General features: G+C 57.8%; 1 protein-coding gene across 2 annotated transcripts; it reads left to right on the top strand.

Moving 5' to 3' along the window:
- Positions 1–3,144: 3,144 nt before the first annotated feature.
- On the top strand, positions 3,145–18,677 carry FAM78A (family with sequence similarity 78 member A). 2 transcript variants are annotated; one of them, XR_003607188.2, is made up of 3 exons: positions 3,145–4,012; positions 15,452–16,542; positions 16,668–18,677. XR_003607188.2 is itself a non-coding variant. In XM_028090470.2 (2 exons), the coding sequence occupies exons 1-2, from the start codon at positions 3,690–3,692 to the stop codon at positions 15,978–15,980; spliced, it is 852 nt and encodes a 283-aa protein (XP_027946271.1). In that variant the 5' UTR covers positions 3,145–3,689; the 3' UTR covers positions 15,981–18,677. The 2 variants fall into 2 exon arrangements, 1 of the variants encoding a protein (XP_027946271.1); XM_028090470.2 differs by having other exon boundaries at positions 15,452–18,677.
- Positions 18,678–18,927: the final 250 nt, after the last annotated feature.

Genomic DNA, 18,927 nt, shown 5'->3' with positions numbered 1-18,927 from the left:
GAGGGTGCTTCTGTTTTGCAAGAGCCCTCACCCTATGGGCACCTGAGCACCTCTTCCAGTGGGACTCCCTAGGGACAGGGCTTACTAGGGGTCAGTTCCACCCCATTCAGAGGGACCGGCCCCAGCTAGTAAAGGGCAGCATCCCTGTAGGAAGGAGCTGAGTGGGCTTTGGACTTGGCCAGGTCTGGCTGGGCATCCAGACTATGAAAATCTCCTGCCCCTCAAACCCCGGCTCTCTGTCTGTATAGCCCACCTCCTGGGGTCAGTGGTCACTCAGGCAGCATCATCTCTAGGGCTTTGGCTGTTTAGTGACAAGGTTAAGGCTCTGGCCTCTGTCTTTTTCACATCAAATGAGAAAAATGTGCAGTTTGGCACATGTTCACGGAACACCCATGTCCTTGTCACCAGGATGGCATCTGTGACTTCAGGGAACACCCTGGCCAGTGGGGGCTGCTTTGTTCCAGGCACTGGGGGTGATGGGGGTTGGGAGACGAGACAGACATCCCCACAAGTTAATATCTTACCGACATAGAAACTGAATAGCATAATAATTATCCGAAGGCAAAGCAGGTGTTGAAGGCCATAGTGAGACCCAGAGGGGCAGAATGCTTTGGGGGAGCCATGACTTGACAGCAGGGAGAGGCCACCTTGGGTTAAGAGGCCAGGGAAGTCTTCTTTGTGGGAATGGACATTTACACGGGGTCCCTGGGAGACATGTGCTGTCTGGGCTTCTACTGTGCAGCAGAAAATAGGTCATGAGGGCCACCCTCCCTTCGTCTCAGTCAGCAGGACTAGAGATAAGGTACCTGTGGCCTAAGCTGGTGTTGGCATGCGACGGACCCCTTGACCTGGCTGGTCATCCCTCCAAGTGGCCGGAACCCTCCCTCTCCAGCTTCTGCCCTCACTGGCACTCAAGAGGCTCTAGCTGGAGAGTGGCCGGACCACCTGCTCCCCAGCGGGCTGTGGGTACCTTTGGAAGTCAGAGTCATGGGGCTGGGGCAGGGGCAGAGCTCGGCTCTAATGTGGCTGCCAGGTTTTCTGATGTCACAAACCACCTGGTCTTTCCCTGGGGGAGGAAATTGCAAGGTGCGGTGGGGCTATTGGCTTGAGGCAGCTGAGAGAGGTTCACAGGGCTGTCCAGGGTCAAACCCTCCTTGAACCTCGGCACTCAGACTTCTGGGGTCCCAGTATCAGCTGGGACACCTGCCAGGGTGGGGCCTCAGGCAAGTCTCTGGGGTCTCCCAGCTTTGAATTCCTGCTCTGTGAAGTACCCGTAATAGACCTCCCTCCACAGGGTGTGGCTGATGGCAGATGAAAATGATGAAGCTTGTGCAGCACTTATCACAGTTGGGGCCCAACAGGCCTGACCACCTGTCAGGGTGCCAAGAAGCTCAGTCCCAGGAACACTTTCCCCAGACTTCTCTCCCCCACCCCAAGCTTCCCAGCCCTGGGACCTCCCAAGACCCCTGCACTGTTTCCACCCAGCCATGGCCTCAGGAATACCAGGACCGTGCAACCCTCCTCCCCAGAGAGGCTGCCCAGTTGAAAGGGCAGAGGAGCCCACCTGGACCCGAGACAGAAAGCCGCGAACTACACTACCCAGAATTCCCGGGGCTAGCCCGAAAGGAAATGTCGTTTATGCAAGGAGAGGCTCAGCTCCCCACAAGCTGCAGAGGGAGAGAGAGGGGGGAGCCGGGGAGAGGATTAGCAAGGGGAGGGCGGGTTGTGTGCTCGGAGCGAGGGTGGAGAGCAGGGCGGGCGGCGAGGAGGAGGCGGCGCCCGCCGCCGCCGCCGCCGCCGCCGCCGCCTGCGGACCTGCATCCCCGCGGGGCTGGCGAGCGGGCGGCGGTCCCTGCGTGCGCTGCGCTCCGGCCGGCGGCTGCGGGCGGACGCGGGGCCAGGCCGGCGCAGGGGCTGAGTTTCTGCAAAGTTTGACCTGGTTGCCTTTCCGATGCTGCAGCAGAGCGAGGCAGCGCCGGGCGCGCCAGGCGGCTGCGGCGCAGCGGCGGGGCTGAGCGGCGACAGCACGCTCACAATGATCATAAAATAAAGCGGGCGCGCGGGGTGGGGGCGAGAGAGCCCCGAGCCTCACCCCTCCGCCCCCGGCCACCCCCCGGCAGTCCCGGGCTAGGAGGAGGTGGGGGCCGGGGGCGCTCCCGGCCGCCCCGGACCCCAGTAGAGCCAAAGGACACTGTCCGGGGGAGGGAGGGACGCCCCGCGGACGTACCCGCGGCGGGGGTCAGGGGCGTCCGGAGAGGGCGGCGGCCGGGGCACGCGGAGCTGCCCGAGGGGCAGGTGAGTCGGTGGCAGCGCCCGGGTGGGGGCGTGCGCGCCAAAGTTCCCTGGCGGCAGCGAGCGCGCCCGACGCGCGGGGGACCCAGGGCCGCTCGGGGCTGGTGAGGGTGGGGACAGAGGCGACAGGCGCGGCGGGGCTGGGGCACTGCTCCCTCCGGGGTCAGGGGATCCCGGCCCGGGAAGGGGCGCACGCCCGATCATACCGGCCTGCGGGGTGACACTGCGCCCCCAGGGGGCCGGAGGGGCCCGGCCGGGAAAGGGGCGCCGGCGCTGGCGGCGAGGCGGTGGGGACAGTGCCAGGGCCGGCAAGTCCACGCGGCCCACTGCAGTGCCAGCCGGTCGCCCCCCTAACCCACGCCACCCCCGGGTCGGGAGGGTGTCAGCGGAGATGTCACGGGCCGCGATTATTCGCTGGTGCGCGCGGTCGTGCAGCCGCCACTGACGGGGCGGGCGGGTTGGGGGGGGGCGCCGCCTCCGGGGAGACCGCCCAGAGCTGCGCCGTCAGCTCCGCAGCCCGCGCGCCCCGCGCACACGCGTCGCCGCCTCGCGCGCCCCCCCGCAGCAAAGTTCGGCTCAACTTTGAGGCGGGCCTTGACGCCCTGTCCCTTCCACCCCCCCCACCAGGTCCTCGGCGGCCGCGGCGAGCCAGGCGGCGGCCCGAGAGCAACCCCGGAGCCCCGCGCGGCGGCGGGCGGCGGGCGGCGACAGCGACAGCAGCGGGGGGACGCGGCGCGCCCGCGTGGGGGCGTCGGCCCGCGCCCGCGAGTGGGCGCCGACGGGGACCCGCGCCGCGCCGCCCTCCTCCGGGACCCCGCGGGCGGCCGGAGCCGGCGCTCGCCTCCTGGAAGCCGCGGGTCGGCGCTCGCCCCCGAGGGCGCCCCGGCCTCCGCGGTCGAACAGAAACTGCTCTTCCATTGATTGGGCCCCGTTGGGCGAGCGGCCGGTGCGTGTGCCCCGAGCGAACGCGTGCGGAAGGCAGAAGGGCAGGAAGTCGGACTTCTGCAGTGAGGGTGGCGGCACCGCGCAGGGGACGAGCCTTCCACATTTATGTGTCTGCCGGCCTTCGCCTTCTTCGCCCTAGGACTTCAGAAGCGTCTCCGAGCTGCGTTCCCCGCGTGGGAGGCACGGAAGGGCTGGATGTCTGAACAACATGATTATCCATTAACCTCCAAACTTTCCTTTTTTTAACCCAAAGAATATCGGTGATTTTTGTCCACTGCTAGCAGAGGAAGAGAGAACCCGGGGCTCTTGAAATGCAGCAAAATCCTTATTTATAAACAGGCCCAAGAGAGTGATATGCAAACCCCCTGTACTCAGTGAATTTTCTATCCTATGGATATCAGTCTTGAGATTTGAGATTGTCTGCACTGGGTCCGGCAGCCTCCATCCTTTCAATGCCCAGTCTCCTCTGGGACTGCTGGCCTTCCCTGGAGATCAGAGCGGTCCTGTGTGCCATGGGCTGTATTCAGAGCATCGGGGGCAAAGCCAGAGTCTTCCGGGAAGGTATCACGGTGATTGATGTGAAAGCCTCTATCGACCCCATCCCCACCAGCATCGATGAGTCCTCCAGCGTGGTGCTCCGCTACCGGACACCCCACTTCCGTGCCTCGGCCCAGGTGGTCATGCCACCCATCCCCAAGAAAGAGACCTGGATTGTCGGCTGGATTCAGGCGTGCAGCCATATGGAGTTCTACAACCAGTACGGGGAGCAGGGCATGTGAGTACTGCCCACCCCGCAAATGTTGGGGGGCTGCTCAGGGTGGGGAGCGTGAGGGCTAGGGGGCCAGAGGGGAAGCTTTAGGCAGGTACGGAAGTGGCCTCTGAGTCCTTCTTCTTGGCCAGGTGATCTCCTCAAGGGTTTGCCTGTTGATTCAGATTGGGGTCATGGCTCTGGGACCTTCCCTCCCTCTGTCACTGGCCCCTGGGGGTCCTGTGTCCTTCCCTGCAAGAGGCCGAGAATGTGGAGGCGCATTCCACCAGGTGCCTCTTTGGCAAATTTGACAAGCGTGCTGTGCTGGGGCCATTAGAGAGGCTGAGGCTTGGCCCCCCCAGGCTCGGGCCTCCCTGGGACGCACCCGTGGCCGATACTCAGGAGGAGAATGGGGCCCTCGGTTGCCTCCATGGTTATTTGTACAGTGCTTTGTGCTGGGCTTGAACTTGTGTCTGCGGCATTATCAGAGGCACATGAGGACCTGGGGGAATGCTTTGCTGTTCCTACGGTGTTTTGTTAGAGAGGATGGCTAGTTCTAGAGACCTGGTTTGTTTCACGGGGTAGCGTGTTTCTCTCTCCAAGGCAGAAGGCCGCTGCATGGAGACATCCAGTGTCAGTGTCCAGAAGGTTCCAGAGGGGCCCTAACAGCTGAGAGGAGCCCACTGGCCTCTTCTTTCCAGCCTGGTCTCCAGAACGTTCCCAGGACAATGCACATCTTGGTGCAGGACACGGGGGACCTGTGTCTTCTTTCCTGCTGTGTTCTCTGGCCCCAGAGATGGTCATCCCTGGTCTGGAAAGAGTAGTGATAGAAAGGAAAGCCACTTTGCTTTCAGGGCCGCCCTCAGATAGGGTAGCGAAAAGAGCTCGGTCAGAGCACGAGGTCCCTCGGAGGGAGCTAGGCAGGCCCTGAGGGCAGCCTCCCACCCTGTGCACCCTGCTTCCCGGTTCTGCAAGTGAGAAGCAGAACAGGGGGTTCCCTGGGAGTTGGACCTTTTCGCTGATTTCAGAACATTCTGCCCCCGCCCCCGAAATGAGAGGGGCTGAGGAGGGGGTGGAGGGTGGCAGGACCCTGGATCTTGTCGCTTCTCCACTTAACGGTTCCAGGGGCGCCTCTGAAGTTGTAAGGGAAACAAGAGGAAGGTGGTAAAGCGTAAAAGGGGGGTGTAACCAGGATCACCCCACGGAGGTGCGTGGGTGGCCTGTCCCTCTGTCAACCTGATGTCTATACCCAAAGGCTTTTGATTCTCAAAAGTGGCTGTTAACCCAGGTGGGGGCAACTTTCCATGGCAAGAAGGAAAACATGATTCTTAGTTATTCGGTGTGGACTGTCCTAGGAAGCCTTAAGCCGGAAGCCTTTTGGGACTTTGTAAAGGATCCAGGATAACTGACAAGACACAAAGGTTTTTCTAGGGGTTTTAGGTGAAGCCTGTCTTCTTCCCTGGAAGCGGAGGGAAAGGCAGAGGGTCTCGCAGAATGTGGAAAGATAGGAGTGCCTGGAGGAAGGAAGTGGGGGAGAACCAGGGGCGCTGAGTTGAGACAGACACAGTGGTGTGCTGTGGGGAGAGGCAGGCCCGGCTGGGGCCTCTGCTTCCCGGTCTGTGCCCGGGGGCTGGAAGCCTCCCTGTGGTGGCTCTGTGTCCTTTCAGGCACTATGGCTGGAGGCAGACCTGAGGCCGGAGACCCGAGATGACTTTCCCTTTCAGCGCCAGTCCTTGCTTCCTGGTTAGAGGCATCCGGTGCACACCTAGGTTGCAGTCGAGCGGACCTGGGCCTGAGTCCAGGCTCTGCCACTTTCCAGGGTGTGACCTTAGGCACTCTGGCCCTCGGTTTCCTTGTCTGCAGACAGGGCCAGTCACAGCCCTTGCCTCCTGGCTTACTGCGAGAATTATGGGAGGTGACATTTGTCAAGCGGTTGGCACTGCGCCAAGCCCAGGGTTGTTGTCTTTGACGTTGTTTACTGTGACCATCCGTCTCTCAGCCAGGGGCTTGAGCCCTGGTGTCTGTGAGGACCTGAGAACCGCGGCCGAGACTGCAGAATTCGGATACATGCAAACTTCTCCTGGTCCCGAAGTTTCTCCAGAGCACGGGTCTCCGTCTTTTACACAGCGCCCACTCCCTGCCTTTTAAAAAATTTAAAAATAGTGCAAGTCACAGATGATTTGCGTTTTCAGAGGTTGAAGGCCATTTTCTTTGCTCTCCATTTGCTTCCCTTTGTTTCCTCCCCCACCCTGGGGCACCTCTTACAGCATGGGGGGGCCCTGTGTCCCCTGCACCCATTCTTCCTGGGGCCCCCAGCTGGGGCAGGAGCAGCCCCAGGCGGAGGGCAGAGCCTGAGGCTCCCTGGCAGGGGGGTGGGCCGTGTGTAGCAACCCCTCCTGGGCTCAGCACGGGGGCAGAACAGCCGACCACCCTGGCTCTGGGGCCCTGGCCGGTCACCTGGTGCCATGTGTCAGCTGTCTGGGGGCATAGGGAAAGAAGTCCCTGCAGGCGCCTTTGAGGGCCCAGTGAGGGGACAGTTCTAGGTGACCACCCTGTGGCTGCGCCGCTGAGTTGGAAGCAGCTCCACTTAGTACTCATCGGCGAAATCGTATTAAAAAGTGGAATTATCAGAGAGTGTGGCTCCTCTGAGCCGTGGGCAGAGCTCCGTATTCGACCGGCGCCCTCTGGGAATGCGAAGGGCTCGTTTGGAGAAAGCCGGATGTCTACTCCTTCTTGAGTGTAAATGGAAGCATTTTAGGTGCAATCCTCTCAAAGCCAAACGATGCTTTTCGTTTTTTTGAGCCCCGCGACATGACAGAAAGCGAGGGGCTTTCAGGTGGGACTGAGCAGAGACCACGGGGCAGGACACAGCTGCCCCTGTCCCGTGCACCTTGGGATGGGGGAGCAGCATCCCTAGACTCTGCCCACTTGGTGCCAGGAGCATTCCGCCCCTGCCTGGACCACCAAACTGTCTCCAGACATGGCCTGATGTCCCCGGGAGGGGTGCAGAATAGCCCCTGACTGAGAACCACTGGACGAGACCCTCACAATTAGAATAATTAAAATGAAACCCACGCCCTGGGCCTTCGTGGCCCGGGCAGAGGGCAGCTAGGTGGCAGGGGTTAAGGTTAGGGCTTCTCTCCTTTACAAACGGGCTTGTATTCAAAATATTAATTCCAAACACTTAACCGAAACCCATAATACCCCTGCACATTATCCCTGCTTAAAATTAATCTCTAATCCAGGAGAACTTTCTAGCATGACATCCTGGTTTGAACTGTTTGAAACGGAACCATCGTGCACGCCACCTCAGTAATACCCTGACTCCTCCAGAGGAGAGCTGCAAAATGGTGAGTCTCTCCGTGCCAGCTTCACAGGATTCTATATGGTTTTCGACCAACCCACATTGCTTTAAAAGCCACCCCCCCTCCAAACTGTTGGAGACACCTGCCTCCACAACCCCATCCTCCACGATTCCTCAACCGCCACCTGTCAGCTGGCATAGCCTTCGAAGTGACAAGTCACAATTTCTAGCCTGTGTGGGAGACGCTTCATGTTGTTCCTAGCTTGCCCTCCTCTGGGGCCCCCAGGGAGGCAGGGGCATGGCTGAGGCCAAGGCCAGGGCTAGTTGGGGGTGAAGGGGAGAGAAGAGCTTAAGAGAGAGGGTCTCTGTGGGTGGACGGTGCAACTCCCCACGCCCTAGTCCAGCCAGGTGTGGATCCCAACTCCTGCCCTGCACTGGAGCTGCGAACTTGGGGCCGGTCTCTTAACCCTTCCGAGCCTCTCTGTTCCCATCTATGACATGGGGAGAACGGTCCTTTCTTTTCCTGGGTGGTTGTGAGGATTAAACGAGATGAGGCACGATAAGAGCTCAGCACAGTGCCCGGTGCATTCCACGCACTTGATCCGTGGCCCCGACAATGGCAGAGCGCTACTACGAGTTCATCGTTAGTCCTGCAATGCCTGGTGGGGTCAGCAGAAAGATTGCTGTGGTAGTGCTGCGCTCTCTTCTGGGCTGGGTTTCGCAGGCCCGCCTGCAGCGTGAGAGCCGTGAGTGAGGAGACCTGCAAGGAAGGGTCTTTCCAGCCAGAAGTGCGGTGACACCTGCCGTCAGGACCGTGGGAGGCTGGTGGGCAGGGGCCAGGCAGGGGTGGAGGGACTGAGGCTTCAGGCGGAGGGATGTGCCCAGCTGCCCCGGCTCCCCTTCCTCCCTTGTGTCCCCAGGACCTCATGGGGTCCTCATTTTATGCTGGGGAAGCCGCCTCTGAGACCTGAGACCCCTTGCCCAAGGGGGCTTGCTCTGCTCCGGTGGGGGACCATGTGGCCTCTTCCTGCTGTGAGGGCCTGCACAGAACAATCGAGGACGAAGCTTCCTCTCTGGGACCGGAAGGCGTCCTCCCCCATCTGCTGGGCCCTGGCAGAGGCGAAGGTGGCGTGGGTGGGAGAGGGAAGTCCTTGTTTCCAGGCTTTGGGGTGGGAGGAAGTGGTGGGGGGGAGTGCCCGGCCCAAAGAGAGCTCCCCATGGACCGGCCCTAGCCAAGCGACGACTCCAGCCCTCACCTTCTGAGTGCCCAGTGCCGCAAACAAAAGCTGGCTGTGCTCGGAGACGTGCAAGGAGGGACATGACCGCTGCAGTGATCAGGGAAATAACAGATTGAATCCTGAGATCCTCTGTTGTTCGCTGACCAGATCTGGGCAGAAATGAAACTGATCACTAATGCCCCGGGTGGGGGTGGGGGGAAGTGGCCAGCCTCACCCGTGGTTGGAGGGGGCATGATGTAGGCAGCTTCTAGAAGGTGAGTTTGGCTGGATCTATGACAATTTCAAACAATCCTGCCCTTCAGTGCTGTTCTGCTTGTGGAGTTTGTCTTACAGAGACTTGGAGCACCTGGCCCGGTGCCTGACATACAGTAGGCGGACAAAAAAAAATCTCCTGACCAAAAAAAAAAGGAAAAAGAATTGCCTAATGCATGAACGGAAGAGCCAGGGTATAAGGATGTAGGTATGAGGTTGGAAACTCCAGCACTGTTCGTAACTGCAAAGCGCCGGGAACAGCTCGAGCGCCCATCAGTGGGGCGGGGAATTACGGTCTGTGTACGGTGCGGGAGATGCCGCCACTACCGACGAGGCAGAGCCAGAGGTGCAGCCTCGGGAGAGAATGATCCTCGTGTTGCATTTTGTTACGAAGTTGTAAAATATGTAGGGTAGGAACCCAGTTTTGTTAAAAAGAAAACACTGTCAGTGGGAACATGTACTGCGTGTCTGTGCAGAGAAAGGTCTAGAAGGATGTTTACCAAAGTGTAATGTGGTGAGTAACCTCAGCGAGGTGGGGGAAGGCATGGAAGATGCGGCTTTTGTTTCTCACTTTATACTCTTCTCTACAGCTTTTTTTTTTTTTTAAGAAAAGCACCGCTTTTGGGGCACCTGGGTGGCTCAGTCGTTAAGCGTCTTCCTCTGGCTCAGGTCATGATCTCGGGGTCCTGGGATTGAGCCCCGTGTCAGGCTCCCTGCTCAGTGGGAAGCCTGCTTCTCCCTCTCCCTCTCCCCCTGCTGCTCCCCCTGCTTGTGCACGCTCACTCTCAAATAAATAAAATCTTAAAAAAAAAAAAGTAAAGCACAGCTTTTATAAAGCAGAGCTTTTATAACTAAAAACTCAAATTAGACAGGCACTGTTGTTGGTTCTTTCCGGGGGACCCGGGACTGTGGCCTGGACAAAGAAAGAGGCTGGGCCCCGGAAGGAGTGGGGTTTTTGTTTGGGGGAAGCCCTGGGAGCAGGCAGGGAGAGGGGACACCCCCAGACCCTCCCTCGGAGAGCAGGCACCTGGTGGGAAGGGCCAGCCCTGTGGGCGGCCTCACGGGGCAGAAGTTGGGAAACTGGGCTCCTGGTTGCAAACTTTTACTGATTTAAACTCTTTGCAAATTGTGCAAACCATGAAATGTGTAAAACTGGGGGTGGGGGAAGATAAGACCTAAGTGCCCATGTGACCCATCTGAGGCCCCGAGACCAGCATGGGCAGAAAAGCCTTGGTTTGGGTGGCCCTCTTTGTCCTCAAGCCTCAAATCCTTGTCTGTAAGCGAGTTACTCAGAGCATCCGACGGGCATCAGTTGTGGGATGTGAAATAATATTTAAGTGATCTTGGTTAAGCCTAAGTATAATTTGAATTTTAAGCAGCATATTTATTTTAATGTATGTCGGGGAAAAAATATATCTAGCCTACCCAACATGTTATTTCAGTGTGTTTCTTGGGAAAAACTGAATGTAGTTTTTAAAAAACGATTGATTTGGGGCGCCTGGGTGGCTCAGTCGTTAAACGTCTGCCTTCAGCTCAGGTCATGGTCCCGGGGTCCTGGGATCGAGCCCCGCCTCGGGCTCCCTGCTCAGCGGGAAGCCTGCTTCTCCGTCTCCCACTCCCCCTGCTTGTGTTCCCTCTCTCGCTGTCTCTCCCTCTCTGTCAAAAAATAAATGAAGTCTTTAAAAAAAATAAAAAAATAAAAAATGATTGATTTTAAGAAAATAATTTAGGTGAATAATAATACAGGAGATACGTAGACAGGATCGAAATGAACAGAGATGTAAAGCTTGGAAGCTCTGCTCTGAGGCTCGGTGGGCTGAGCCAGTCCGGCTCTGGGGTCCAGAACTCAAAATGCAATCAGAGCCCTGGGAGAGGCAGGGAGCCCCAGGGGTGCAAGGGGCCGTCCATGCTGGGGAGAGAAGCCAGGCCTGGGCTCACTGCCCCTGCCCAGCACGGACTGGGGCTCTTCCTAGAGCCACGGGGAGGGTTGGGCTTCGGTCTTCCAAGGTCACACAAGGAGCAGGTGCCACCTTCCCTCCCAAGGTGCTGCCCTGGGCATCCCGGGGTTCGTTCACCTTCCACTGAGAGGGCTTGGCCCTGGGCCAGTCCTGGGTGATGCTTCCCAGCCCCCATGGTTGCCCCTCAGCACAGCCTCCACCCCTCCTCGGTCTCAAGGGAAGGCTTTTCTTTTCCTTCCTTCCTTCCTTCCTTCCTTCCTTCCTTTTTTTAAAGATTTATTTATCTGAGAGAGAGAGAGAAAACGCATGCATGAGGGGTGGAGGGGAGCAAGGGCAGAGGTAGAGAGAATCCCAAGCAGACTCCCTGCTGAGCGCAGAGCCTGACACGGGGCTTGATCCCAGGACCCTGAGATCATGACCTGAGCTGAAACCAAGGGTCAGATGCTTAACTGACTGAGCCACACAGGAGGCCCCAGGGAAGGCCTTTCTCTAACCCCTGCGGACTTACATTCTCGGTCAGTCATGGTGCTCAGAGCTTGTGTGTGAATGCCCATGTGCGTGTGTGCATGTGTTGGGCAAGCCTGTGTGTGTGTACGCGTGTGCGTATATGCCTGCATACGTGTGTATGCCTGTATGTGCACGTGTTGAGTGAGGGTCTGTTGGCAGCTGTGGGTCCTGGCCCGGTGGCCTTGTGGTTGAGTCACCTTGAGCTAGGCCTCTCCTGTCTCCACGCCTCTGCCATCAAACGTGCCCCCAGTCTTGGCCCCAGGGTAGTTGAGGAGAAGCACTGCGCGGACGTGTATACACGGGGTACCCGGCGCACCCGATGTGCTTGGGGAACGACTGCTGTTACTGGTGTCGTCGCGGGGTCGCCATGTGCTGGGAGGGGCTATTTCAGGGGCACTGGCTCTAGGTGAGACAGCGCACAAACAGGAGCAGCTTGGGGCGCTCTAACCTCATTAAGGAGACCCCCTTATGGGGCCCAGGCCCTGAAGGAGAGACTGGGCAGGCTGCCCACTGTCACTGATCCAGGCCGCCAACACTCATTTTGCCTGATTCCAGGCCAGGCCCGGCACCAGGACAGATCCTGGAGGCCCGGCTCCTGCCCTCTAGAGATCATCAGCAAACGATGCCATGATTATTTAATCAGCCATGTGCATGTGCCAGGAAGCAGCAGCAGGAGGACGGAGTGGCGTCGGATGTGGGGTAGGGTCAGGGTGGGCTTCCCTGGGGGGATCCGGAGCTGAGGCATGAGTAGCCCTGGCTGGCACAGGAAGAGGAGGGGCATGGCCCCTTAGAGGAACTGAGAGTGACTAGTGGGTCTGGAGCCTGGGGAGGGTGTGTACGTGTGTGCACCCCAGCGTGAGGGGTCCTTAGCTTCGATTGCATCGGCTTTAAGGGCCATGAGGAGTCATGGCAGGTTTAACGGGGTTGGAGGCAGGGATGGTGGTAACAGATTTGTGTTTTTAAAAGATCACTTGGGCTTCTGGGGAATATTGAAGGAGGCAGGAGTAGAGGGTGGGAGACCTGGGCAGAGGTGCTGGCCAGGGTGAAGGCAAAGAGAAGGGGGGCATCTAGAGGTGAAAAGGAGAGTCAAGGATGGTGCCAGGTGCCCAGAGGGTGCAGGTGCTCTGCAAACACTGATGTTGGGTGCTCTGCAAATGTTTGGTGAGTGGATGACGGATGGGGACTGCCGCAGGAAAAGGGGCGTGAGGCAGGCTGAGGAGTCCGAGTCAGACGTGGTGCGAGGGGATCCCAGAGCATTCTGAAGTCCAGCTTCGAGCCTGGCCTGGCCTGCTGTCCGTTGGATTCTCACACTTAAGAGGACAAGGGCAAAGGGCAGGAGTGTGACAGGCGGCCCGTGGCAGCAGGGCGGTTTCCTGGGTGTGCAGACGGCAGGGTCGCACTGGGCCCACGCTCTGGAGGGCCTCTCACATGGTTCAGTGCTCTGCTGTTGCCATGTTGAAATTCTTCATTTTTGAACAGGTGATCTTGAGTTTTTGCTTTGCACTGGGTCCCACAAGTTCTTCAGCTGGTCATGCCCTGAAGACCAGCAGAAGCCAGTGAACACCTCCAGGGGGTAGACACAAGGGAGACCAGTGTCTTCTGCTCGCATGTGCGAAGGTGGACACAGACGCGTCTGCACTTACGCACAAAATGCCTCTACTCCCAACCGACCCATTGGCCGAGCACTTGTGTCCATGCGCAGTCCTGGGAGGCTAGCTCACCCCTTGCAGTGGCCTCTGGGTACCAGAGCCTACCTATAGTATCCCTGTCGTGCAGAAAGGAGAAGTTTCAGTATGTGCAGGGCTTGGGTCCCAGCTCACCCCTCCATGCCGTGGAGCAAAGGACTGACAGTCTGCCTTGAAGTCCAAGGTCATTCCAGAGCAAACAGGGAATCTTAGAGGAGGCAGTGACTGTGCAATCCACTCCCTTCCGAGCATGTATCGTCCAAAAACTGTTAACTGGGGTCAAAAAAGCTTCAGGTCAGCCAGGGCCGGCATACCTCTAAATGCCTCCCTCAGATGGTTTCCGGGAGCTTCCATGTATTGCCATTTATATTAACGAATTTAATCATCACAAAAACCTTGCGAGGTGGGTAGAATTATCCGCAGTTAACTGATGAGAAAACAGAGGATTGGAGATTTGTGACTCAATCAGTAGCTGGACTGGGGCTGGATCCAGGCTGGTCTGTGTCCCCTGTAAGTTGTGCCCCTACCCGAGTTCCTTCCCACCCCCTTGACCAGGGGGAGGGGCAGGGCCTAGGACCCCAGGGAGCAGAGGCAGCCTGTGCTGGCCTGTGATGATTTGAAGGCAGATGCCCTGGGACCTGGTTCTGAGTAATATCCCACATGAGACACGGCTGTCTGCCAGCTCATGGGGACCGTCACCTGTCTGTGACTGAGCCAAGGCTCAGGCATTTGGGGGCTGGGGGAGGGAAGCAAACCTGAAGCTGGGAGAGAGGGGCCATTCTGGTGCTGAGTTCCATTACCTTAAAACAAGCCGCTCTTAGGCAGTGAAGGGGGGGCCATGGAAGAGCAAAGTTCCTTTTGCAAGTTTACTTTCTGCCTTTTTATTATTATTACTATTATTATTATTATTATTATTATTATTATTATTATTATTATTATTATTATTTTTAAGTAGGCTCCACGGGGAGCCCAACTTGGGGCTTGAACACATGACCCTGAGATCAAGACCTAACCTGAGGTCAAGAGTCAGACACTTAACTCACTGAGCTGCGCAGGTGCCCTATTTTCTGCCTTTGGAAAAAAACCTTTTGCAAGTGGGTATAGCCACTGTGAGAGGACAGAGTGGGTGCCTTCCGGGCGCCTGGGCACAGATGGGGCAGAGGCACGGGCTTCTAATAAATCCAGGACAGGGACCCTAAACTCCTTCTCTGGCCCACAGTGCCCACCTGCAAGGGGAGCCGGATCAGCAGGCTCATGCCTGCTACCACCCACCCGTGGCTGCTGTGGCCCGGTGGCTCTCGGGGACTGGTGGCGACCTCAGAAATGGGAGGTCGTCTGAGCTGTTGCTCCAGATCCCTGGGACTTTGATGGGCACAGGGCCCCAGGCAGGAGGTGGCCTAGTAGGCAGGTGTTACCCTAATTTGTGACTTTTTCAATGGAATAAACACAGAACAGAAAGGAAATAAACAGGAAAAGTAGCAACGTCGCATTCCTAGTCATCCCTCCCAGAGTGTCCCCAGATTTGCTAACTGCTGACATCAAATGATGCATTTGGGTAGAGGAGTGCATCTTTTTATAGTGATAAGATACGCCTAACGAAATTGACCATTTTTACCGTTTTTGAGTTCAGTGGCATTAAGTACATCCACATCGTTGTGCATCTGCTTCCAGAACTTTTCCATCTTCTCTGCCCGGAACTCTGCACCCGTGAAACACTGACTCCCCATCTCCCCCTCCCCCAGCCATCACTGCTCCACTTTCTGTTTCTATGAATTTGACCACACTGGGGACCTCCTATACGTGGAATCATATAGCATTTATCCTTTTGTGTCTGACTTGTTTTACTCAGCATGATGTCTTCAGGGTTTATCCATGTTGTAGTATATTGCAACATTTCCTTCCTTTTTAAGGCTGAATAATATTCCCATTGTGTGGCCAGACCGCATTTTGTTTCTTGATTCTCCCGCCGATGGACACGTGGGTTTCTTCCATGTTTTGGCCATTGTGAATGATGCTGCTGTGAACAGGAGTGCATCCTGTAAGGTACTATAGTCTGGAGGGTACTGCTGGCTTACGCCGTTGTGAGAATTCTGGGTGCAGAGCGTCCTGAGCTTTGGTATTACAGGTGCTCAGGTGGAAACAGCACTGGATGAACTCAGGCTGCCTGGAAAAGCTCCCCTGGCCCCGGCTTCACTGTCTTTATCTGTCTGGTGGGATGGACATGATTGTTGATGAGTGTCCAAGGAGGCGGGGGCTCCCTGGCTGCCGCTGTGCCCCCAGCCACATGGGAGACAGGCTGGTGTCCTCTTCTGTCCGAGAGCTATTACTATACTAACAGTAGTGATGACTGATTTGAGATGAGGCAGGAGAACAGGATGTGGCTTTGAAGGGGGCTGCGTCTGGGGGAGCCCAGATGGGACGGTGGATGTCTGTGTATTGTCTGCCCCTACCCACCCCCAGAGGGGGGGTGGAATGCAGCCTCGTGGGTGGCTGATTGAGTAAACTGGCCTTCCTGTCCTCAGGTCCAGCTGGGAGCTCCCGGACCTCCAGGAGGGCAAGATCGAGGCCATCAGTGACTCAGACGGGGTGAACTACCCCTGGTATGGCAACACCACAGAGACGTGCACTATTGTGGGTCCCACCAAGAGAGACTCCAAGTTCATCATCAGCATGAACGACAACTTCTATCCCAGTGTCACGTGGGCCGTGCCCGTCAGTGAGAGCAACGTGGCCAAGCTGACCAACATCTACCGGGACCAGAGCTTCACCACGTGGCTGGTGGCCACCAACACCTCGACCAATGACATGATCATTTTGCAGACGCTGCACTGGCGGATGCAGCTCAGCATCGAGGTGAACCCCAACCGGCCCCTGGGCCAGCGCGCCAGGCTGCGGGAGCCCATCGCCCAGGACCAGCCCAAAATCCTGAGCAAGAACGAGCCGATACCACCCAGTGCCCTGGTCAAGCCCAATGCCAACGACGCTCAGGTCCTCATGTGGCGGCCCAAGTACGGGCAGCCGCTGGTGGTGATCCCACCCAAGCACCGGTAACAGCCAGGGTGCCCTGCTAGGCTAGACTCAAATAATAACACTGCTCCAACAACACCCACACGGACTCTTCAGTCATTCAGCAAAATACAACCACTCTACCTTCTCGAACGGGCGGATCTCACTGTGCAAATGCCCCGGGATGGCCTCCGCCAGCCCTCTTGGCACCTGCTTCCTTTCGGGGAGGGGGAGGCCCGGCCGGGACACCCAACCCCCCATGCCCCCTTCACCTTGGGTCTCCTTTTCTGGCAATTCCAGTCATTCACTTGCAAGACTCCCTGAAACAACTGCTTTTTCAGTTCTTCTTCTTCTTTTTTTTTTTTAAACACCTCTTTAAGAGGTTCTGGGCGGGAGGAGGCGGGGCTGGTTATGACCCTGACTGGCAGCTGCTGCTGATTTGTGAGTGGCGGCCCCCCATGGCAGCTCCCCTCGTCCTCCCTCACGCGGCCTTACGTAGACTCGCTTTGCCAAACTTTTGCCTTAAGCTGAATTTAAAGGAAAAAGCCCAAAACAGACAAAGAAAGCAGGATCTCTTTTCTACCGGACTGTTCATCTTCTGCTAGAGGTGAGGGAGGGGGCAGGGCCAGGGAGGAGAGAGGGGCATCTGAGCCCTCCTCCTGGCGGTCTTGAGAGAGGAGCAGGGGACAGATTTAGACCTAAAACCAGCTGCTCATTCTTTCGTTTCAGCAGAAACGAAACCAGAAACCAGACCGACCACCTAAAGAGCTCCTTCTCTCAGGCTCGGTGGAAGCCCCTCTTCCCCATACGTGCGGAGAAGGTACCTATGCGCTCCCACGGGGTGGATCTGCTGGGGCCGCTTCTCTCCTCTCTCTTCTGGCAGCCTTAACTTGCCTGGGGCGGATCTGGGAGGAGAGAGGGAGGGCTGAGCCCCGGGATTCTCAGATTCTTGCCATCTCAGTCCTCAGCACCCAGCCACAGATGGCTCCACAGGCACATCTCACTATTGTGCGTCTTTTTCCTTTTCTGTCCACACTGGCCCCAAAAGCCTGGAGGGCCAGCCACCTTGAGCCAGATTTAGTTCCAAGGTAAGAGAGGCAGGCAACCTCCCTCCTGGCTCCTTCTCAGGAGATGCCCCCCTACCCTGTGCCAGGCGCTCTGGGAGAAGCTGCAGACAGCTCTGGGCACCAGTGTTGGAGGTGGGGGCAAGCTGCCAGGGGGGCACCCAAGGATAGGTGGTCCTGGATCTGGGGAGGCCGGGGAGGCCATCAGCAGATGCCCCCTGCTGCTTATCCTCCAGGAAGCAAACCAGGGCCTCTGGCTGGTGGGGGTGACATGGGGCCATGGTTGACAGGCATTGGGGCCGCTCTGGAGGCTGGTCGGGACAGTGTGGCCAGTCTGGAGGGCCACCGTCCCTCAGGTCCTGGGCCCTCCAGAGCCCAAGGATGGTCCTGAGCGACCCCAAGCTTTACTTAGTAATGTCTGCCTTGAAGGCTGCTTGCAGGAGCTATGGGGGACACCCCACGGAAGCCCCCCCTCTCAAGCTTGCCAACCCCCACAGCTACTTCACCTGGCCCTGCATTCAAACTAATAATACCCAAGCACAGAAAACCATCAGAAAAGAAAATTCATTTCTGCTGCAGATGAGCCACTTGTTAGAAGTCCCAGTGACAGCGTGGGAGGATGTGGGTCACCTTGCTCTTGTACTTACTCCAGGGGTGCTTAATGTCCTGTCTGTCACCCACGGCCCGCTCCTGACAGCGGGCCTTCAGCTATCCTGGGACAACTGGACCGGAACATGCCTGTGGTACCAACACTTGCGTGCTGCTTGGGGAACCCCTTTGTCAGGCCCAGGACCTTCCCCCTGGAAACTGCCTGTTCCCCTTGGTGTGTACGGAGACCCTGTCACCCCGAGAGGCCAGAGAGCCTCGAGTGAGGGGGACGATGGGTCCCAGCTCTACCTCTGGGGAAGGGCCAGGGAGGGTCCAGGCTGACGGCGTCCTGCTGCCGTGGACAGGACCTGGCCTCCTAACGGAGCGGCCCTTCTCTGCACTCAGGTCTTTCTTGCACTAAAAAAAAAAAGAGGAATGGCCCTGGGCGAGGGGTCAGGGAGCTGGAGTTCGGGTTCTGGGCTGGGTCATCACGAAGGGATGCTCACTGTGCGATGGGGTGGGAGCAGGAGAGGACAATATGGAGTGGTCCTGAGCTGTTGGGGGCGGAGTCCCCCAAACACGCACCGGCTGAGTGTGAGCAAGCTCCCGCCAGGGACCAGCGCTGTGCCCACTGGGAGGGAGCGAACCTGCTCTGGCTGCCTCCCCCAGCCTGCCGCATGTCTGGGCCCCAGCTCGCCTTGCTCCCTGACTCACCTTGTCCCTCCGGCCCCCCTTTCTCTCTGTCGCTCCTGGCCTTTCTGAAGACGGGGCTGGGAAGACCCTGGAGAGGCCACAGGTCCGGCCAAGGACACTGGGCTTCACTTGGGTCTGGTCCCTGGGCCTCCTCCCTGTCAGGAGCACAGACCCCAGGCTTCTCACCTGGGTCCCCAATCCCTCTGGTGTCCCCCTCCCCTGGTGTGGACACCCTCCTCCAGCAATAAGGACCATTCGTGGTCGTGGAGAGTACTGTGAAAACAAACCAATGCACTTACCAGGAGGCACAAGACCCTTGAAGAACATGTAAAATTCACCTTTTTAAAAAAGAACCAACAAATATTCACAAAGAGAAATAAAATGTAATTTTAAAGTAGGCCTGGCTAGGATCTGGATGTTTCTGAAGTGTTTTCTGAAGTGGTGGTTCATTTCGGGGTCGATGGTGTTCTGGCCACGGGAGTGAGCATACTTGGAGGTGGGCCACTTTGTTCACACATCCTCTGCTGTCTGCAGCCCTGGGACCTCAAGTCCCCGCCCAGAGTGCCCCGGCTGGTGCCCTGTGTGGAGGCAGGACCTGGGGGCAGCTTGGTTTTTTGGCAAACAGTAGAAACCCACATGATGGGGAG

The sequence above is a fragment of the Eumetopias jubatus genome, unplaced genomic scaffold (genome assembly GCF_037043125.1).
Source record: "Eumetopias jubatus isolate StellerSeaLion01/CBP00866 unplaced genomic scaffold, mEumJub1_p1.0 scaffold_15, whole genome shotgun sequence".
Lineage (NCBI taxonomy): Eukaryota > Metazoa > Chordata > Mammalia > Carnivora > Otariidae > Eumetopias > Eumetopias jubatus.
Note: the sequence above shows the minus strand (reverse complement) of the source record. Positions and strands in the feature narration are given on the sequence as shown.

Coding starts and splice junctions, on each gene's coding strand:
- FAM78A (XM_028090470.2), top strand. CDS start 3,690: ATGCCCAGTCTCCTCTGGGACTGCTGGCCTTCCCTGGAGATCAGAGCG. Junction 4,013..15,451: donor CAGTACGGGGAGCAGGGCAT/GTGAGTACTGCC, acceptor TCCTGTCCTCAG/GTCCAGCTGGGAGCTCCCGG.